This window comes from Dipteris shenzhenensis, chromosome 1 (genome assembly GCF_047967505.1).
Source record: "Dipteris shenzhenensis isolate YYH24624 ecotype China chromosome 1, Dip_SZ_1.0, whole genome shotgun sequence".
NCBI lineage: Eukaryota > Viridiplantae > Streptophyta > Polypodiopsida > Gleicheniales > Dipteridaceae > Dipteris > Dipteris shenzhenensis.
Window position 1 is genome coordinate 43,439,924 of NC_141596.1, and position 6,301 is coordinate 43,446,224.

A 6,301-nucleotide genomic window follows, 5' to 3' on the forward strand; every position below is an offset into this window, starting at 1 on the left:
GTGTGAATCAAAGAGATGAATGCTATAAGATGGACATTACAGGGTTGCTTATATTGTGAGTCAATCAAGAATGATGTGAGCAAAGAAGCTAGCAAGTTGCAATCGAAAAAAAAGCATCTTCTATAAGCCAATCCAAGGATAAAAGACGCTTCATACATCACGGATGCTTCCAAGTTAGGACATATATGTAACGGCTGAACAATTCAAGCTAAAAACATACCTTATAATCTAGTAACGTTTTGATCTGACCACTAGACGCAGTTTCTCTCCGTAAGTCTAATCCTAACGACTTAGTCGTCGAGGGATTGCCATGGTTACTTAGTGTGATTTGGAACCATTCCTCTTCCCATTCCATCTCGACTTTTCACACAACTGTCTATTGGTATTCCAAAAGAGCCCAATCACTTTAGATTCCCATTCAATCGTGGAGCTTTTAACTATAATTTTCTCCTCACAAACTTACTTTATCAACTTATAGGTATGGGAATAATTTTGCTAACCCATGTATATAAGACTCAATTATTTTAATCAATCTCAAGTCTTCATGGGACTTAGGGGACCTCCCTAGGGAGTTGTTAAAGATATATCTCTTACCACTTGGTCCAGTTGTTAACCCCATTCAGAACTAAACTGAATCGGGGAGTCTTGATTCAGGAAGTTCAAATTCCTCAATTATCCTTCCATGATTTGGCGGTAAAAATACTTTAGCTAGCACAATTTCCAAAATACGACTTTAAAAAAAAAACCACCCTTGATACGAATTCTCAAGGATTTGTGTGCATGAGCGTGTGCGTGCAAATAAATAGTTATTGGGTCACCATTGATAACCATGTGATTACAACCTTTTACACATGAATATCGGATGTGCCTAAGTCTTAACATTGAGATATATCACAACCCACTACGTGGGGGTTGCATTATCTCTTACACATTTCCACCACGACATATCCAAATCCACACATGATCTACCCATCTATGTATCTCTCAACACTTGCAAATTTAAACTAGCACCCAAATTTCTTGTCAAGAAAACATTGAAAGTAGCAGCCCACTTAAACTCAGTCTAGATTCTGCACATACTGCAATACATTGCTTTGATGTGCATACAAAGTTGATCATGCATACCCCTTACAAATGCGTATACAGTGCCTATGCCATGCTCACAATAAACCTTGATGGCAGATTGAAGGGAAGACTAGTTATACTCTCAAAAGAACAAAACCAAAAAAAGCACATCCATATATTTTGCACTTCATCCACAAAATGGGCACATCCATATATTTTGCACTTCATCCAAAAAATGGTTGGTCAAATTCCTTCATTCATATCCAAAAGCTCAATCAAGCTCATGCAAGCTAGCATGCAATGTATTAAGTGATTTTCTCATAAATGCACATGCCTTACTTTTCTTGATCTTTTGAACCCTAAATCCTCAACTCAATCATTTTTAAAACATATATTCTCTATAGCCTCTCTACGCATGTATTGTTAGAATACATAATCTCACAAAAGTGAGCCTCATAACATCTCTATGCATGTCTCAGCCACATCATCAATTTACTACTCTTATACTATTTCCATATCCTTGCAAAAAAAGAAAACAACATGATGACTTTCTCACCCCTCATTCTCCAAAGATGAAGAGCAACAATGGGAGGCCTAACGCAGTCACCAAAGAGAGTATAATGCTCCTCACCCCTCTTGGTCCAAAGATTAGAAAGAGAAGCCATGCTATGTTAAATCTCTCTAAACAAACATACAAATATACTTAAAGGACAACCATTACATCAAGTTTCTTGCCCCTCTTGGTCCAAAAGAAAGGCTTCAAGACCAGAGAGCTGTAACAGCAGTAAAGATACCCAACGGGGAGGATCAGGTCATCAAAGTAATAGGCAACAGGGAGTGTCAATCAGAAAATTAAGAGGCAATTTAGAAAGAAGAGTAAAAATGAAATTCACAAATAGCTCAATTTATACAATTGGTGATGCCATAGCACCTATGAACCCAATTGTATAAAAAAGTCAGCATAAAAAGGTCCTCAGGCTCTTGTATTTCATTGAAACGTGTTCAGAAAAAGGCTTAAAGAAGATGGGAGGACTGGAAAAGTCATCAGTTATTCCTTAAAACTTGCAAACACGTCCAAGCCATAAATGGCTTAAGCAGAGCACATATGTTATCCTTAGATCTGAGTGCAAGATGAGACTATGAAATATGCCACATGTACCAAAAACGAAGTCAGTACTACGCTATCTCAAAATCAGCAGCTAAAAATGGGATGCTTCATGGCAGTACAAATTTCAAAATCTGACAGCAGTACCTAGTCTCAGACTGGTTATTTTGCAGCATCACAAACCTACACAGGGACAAAGTAAACTCTTTTGACATTGAGAGCTTGTAAGAATGCTCACAAACACTAGAAGTACAGGAGGGGAATTCACTCACCCCCCCCTACCAAGACTTTAGCCTCTCATCAATCACAACCCCACACATTCTGTCGTACTAGCAGACACATTCATGCGTCCAGCCTATTAAACTCATTCATATATATATATATATATATATATAGAGAGAGAGAGAGAGAGAGAGAGAGAGATGAATCCAGGGACATCCCCAAACTCATCCTCTAAAAACACAACACATAGTGCAAATCATGAAAACCATTAACTCCATCATGCATCGCAGGGCTAGCAGCAGCGCCCAATGGTGGGTGTAGAACATAGTATAAACATATGCTCTTACATATACATATCCACACACCCACACATACTTGAGCATCCATCCAAAGGTCCACCTACAGAGGAAAGGGTAGGCGGAGTTAGCCGTGACAAAGGCCCTTAATAAATGCTCACAATAAACACAACGTTCACCATCTAATCAATCACAACCCCTCTTACTGGCCAAAAATGTTTAAACTGTCTGGGCCTACTCGAGCCAGATATTTGAACCATGCTTCATGATAGAACCATTACTCAACAACTTTGCTCACCCATAGACTTTCTTACAATCTCTCAGAAACTTGCAAAAAACATTGTGCCATACTCACCACGTAAACAAAGAGTTATCAACGAACTGTGAAGATGCTCAACTCCCTTGATGAAAGAAAGCATCTCAACTACAACGGACTTAAATATTAGGAGCCACGAAATGCAATAATAAATATTATTTAATATTAGGAGTCAGGATCATGCAAATAAGAAATGCCATATCCAACGCTCAAAGCACAGCATTCTTCATTTCAAGTTCGCCCCTCCATGCCTAACCGTCTTAATAAATGCTGTATCATGGGGATACGCTTCATCACATTGGAAAAGAAATCAGATGGGTTTCTCGAAATCTATACACCTCGAGAAGATTGAGAGCAGTGGTGGGTGACATTCGACCACCTATGTTTAATTTTGGCCTGGCAAAACATCTTACGCTAATATCAAACACAATCCCGACTAAAACTCTACAGTTTTGCTGGTTTTGGGAAAATGTCTGGAGTAAATTTTTGAGCTGCACTCATGCTGCCTTTGATTTTCATCTTGCCCCTGCAAAATGCGCATCCAGATTATTAAATATGCATATTTGGCAAGCGCAGAAGATTCGAAAAACCTCACTGTTGAAAGGGAGTATGATTAATGTAGTCACCTGATGAAAGCCATCTGAGGATTCATCTTCCCCGTAGAGACGGCAAGGAAGTCGTCGTCAACAAAGGAGAAAGTTGCGTCCGGCTTGCCCTCATATGGCCCTATTACCCATATAAGAGTTCAGGCAACACTAAACCATGGCAAATTTTGAGCTATAAAAATTTCTAGATAATATCGAAACATTACCCTTCAAAACTTTGCACGTCTTAAGGTCGACAACAAAAGTTTCCTCGTCCTTTCCCAGCTTCTGTGCGAAACCAATGCTAAGGCTGAGAAACAAAAGCACATACCACCTATTTCTGTATTGAGTTACCATTGACTATTTCAAGCAGTTTTACATAATCGTTGATGTATTCCCTTATTACAAGTAAAACTCGTAACTTTAAATCCTACACGTAAACCAGTTCAAGAAATTACGAGTCCAGCAACCTATGAAATCCGAAATTCCCCAGCTCAAGACGAATCAATGAGCAAGACGGCCTGCAGAGTAAAGGTCGAATGCCGCCTGAACACGTTTGATTTTACCGCTTATCATTCCAAAGCAAGGGGCATAGGCGGGCCAAAAAACTGAAGGCAAGCTGACAATCAAACCTTGGGAGCGATGTTGATTTGGTAAACGAGGCCAATCTTTTTCTGAAGCTCCGTGCCGGCATCAGAAGCGAGGTGCTGGCGCATTTGTTGGAGGAGGGAGGCAGATTTAAGCTGGGAATCGATGGTCTGCTGTTGTTCTGGAGCCATGGCCTTTGGATTCTTGGAAGGGATGAAGAAGATGAAGAAGATGAACGAAGTTTTGAGAGCTTGTAGAAGAAGCAAACACACAAGTCGGTAGCCAACCTTAGTTAGGCGGCCTACTCCGTCATCAATGCAATTGATCTCTAATTAGAAACAAGTACTTTTTAAACCCTCCTCCTCTAGATGCTCTTACTCGCTCTTCTTGCTCTTGACTGAGTGAGTGTGTGTGTGTGTGTGTGTGTGTGTAGGACAGGTTCAAACCACCCGCCCGGACGCGCTGCAAAAAAAGTATGAAGGTTCGAACGCCTGCGTGAATCGATGGATGAAGGGGGCAGGCAGTAAAAGTCGCCCTAGGTGGTTGGGCGGCCTTGAAAAATGGCGCGACGTGGCATTATTGGGGGTCCAACCCTTATCAGCAAAGTTCGAGGCGATTCACTTCAAGCCAATCAACTTCTGTTGACATTAATTGGCAGCACTTATTTAAGAAGTGTCAACCCATGGTGTGAACAGTGAGACCCGGCGTCCATATCCCTCCCCATTTTCTTCGTGGGCAAGCGGGTGGCTTGGTTGTGAACCCAACCATAGTCTCCTCCTCGTCAGTATTTCTGACGCACTCTTGGTGAGCAAACTTGTTGGTTACGGGGCTGACTCCTGCTGTTGGGCGTGTTGAGTTCGATTCCTAGGATCAACGTTTGATGACCCCGACAAGGTCTTGCCTTGTGGCCTGACATTTAAAAATTACTTCTTCTTCTTCACCTCTTCTACAAACTTTTTTCTCCCTCACACACACATGGCCAGTTACCAGGGGCACATCTACGGTGGCTAGTAGGGTATCCCTAAGGACCCAAATGCAAGCAACCAATTGAGATATCACTCTATTCCCTCTACAAGTTAAGGACTAGTAGTTAAGGGTTTTAATGGAAGTGTGCATTCGCATTGGCATTCAAGGGGTCCTACTAATGTTAAATCTCTTAATTACTTGTTAAAGATGCCTGAAATTTTAATCCCCATGAAATAGGACTTTTTGTGAAGAGAAATATGTACTTTCGGTGGCCCACTTCGCCATCAATGACCCTCTTCCAATTGATCTCTAATTAGAAAGGAGCATCAAAACAATCACTTCTTTTAACCTCCTCCCTAGATAAGAGCCTATTCCCTCTACAAGTCCCCCCCCCCTTGCTAAGGGTCTATGGAATCATGGGTGATATTTTTACTAATTTGTGCTAATGCACTCGTTTCCTTTTCTTTTTTGACCCACTTTAAAAAGTGGTTAATGAATAATGGTTTGTTAAGTGTTAATCATTTTTAAGCATTTAAGTGGCAACTCAACAACTCTTACTTTCATTCAAAGTAAGGCCATAGTGATTTTGCCACCTTGTTTCCCGCTCACATACACATGGCCAACTACAAGGGGCACATCCACCCATGGCCTATGCTAACAGGCATCAAGGGGGATTTGAATGCGAGTAGCTAGCTGAGGTGGTTGAATGCCTAACCCCTAAGCTACGGCTACTCCACTCTATTCCCTCTATAAGTTAAGAACTAATAGCTATAGATTTTATTGAAAGTGTGCTTCACATTCGAATTCAACGGGGTCTACTAAATTATTTATGTTAGTTGTATATTAAAGATGCTTGAAAATTTAACACCCATGAAATAGGTACTTAGAGACCTTTTGTGAAGGGAAATAATTGAAACATGTAAAATAAGGATTTAATTTTAACATTGGAAAAAATTCTACTTTACTTATTATTTTTGTTAAGAAATTTTTAGGGTCAAGACTAAATCAAAACTAGACAACATGGGTACTCACTAGCATGACATCTTGCACATTCTGCTTGATCAGACGATAGGCATACTTGTCTTTCTTATCCCATTCTGCCTGAGCTCGGGCAATGGCAAGATCTACTACAGGTGCGGAAACTGTTTGTGTAGCTGTA

General features: G+C 40.5%; 1 protein-coding gene across 1 annotated transcript; it reads right to left on the reverse strand.

The window, feature by feature from the left end:
* Positions 1–3,145: 3,145 nt before the first annotated feature.
* Positions 3,146–4,506, reverse strand: SCP2 (sterol carrier protein 2). Its single transcript, XM_087382191.1, has 4 exons — positions 4,221–4,506; positions 3,816–3,876; positions 3,631–3,730; positions 3,146–3,530 (listed from the first exon to the last, which is right to left on the reverse strand). The coding sequence occupies exons 1-4, from the start codon at positions 4,365–4,367 to the stop codon at positions 3,449–3,451; spliced, it is 390 nt and encodes a 129-aa protein (XP_087238317.1). The 5' UTR covers positions 4,368–4,506; the 3' UTR covers positions 3,146–3,448.
* Positions 4,507–6,301: the final 1,795 nt, after the last annotated feature.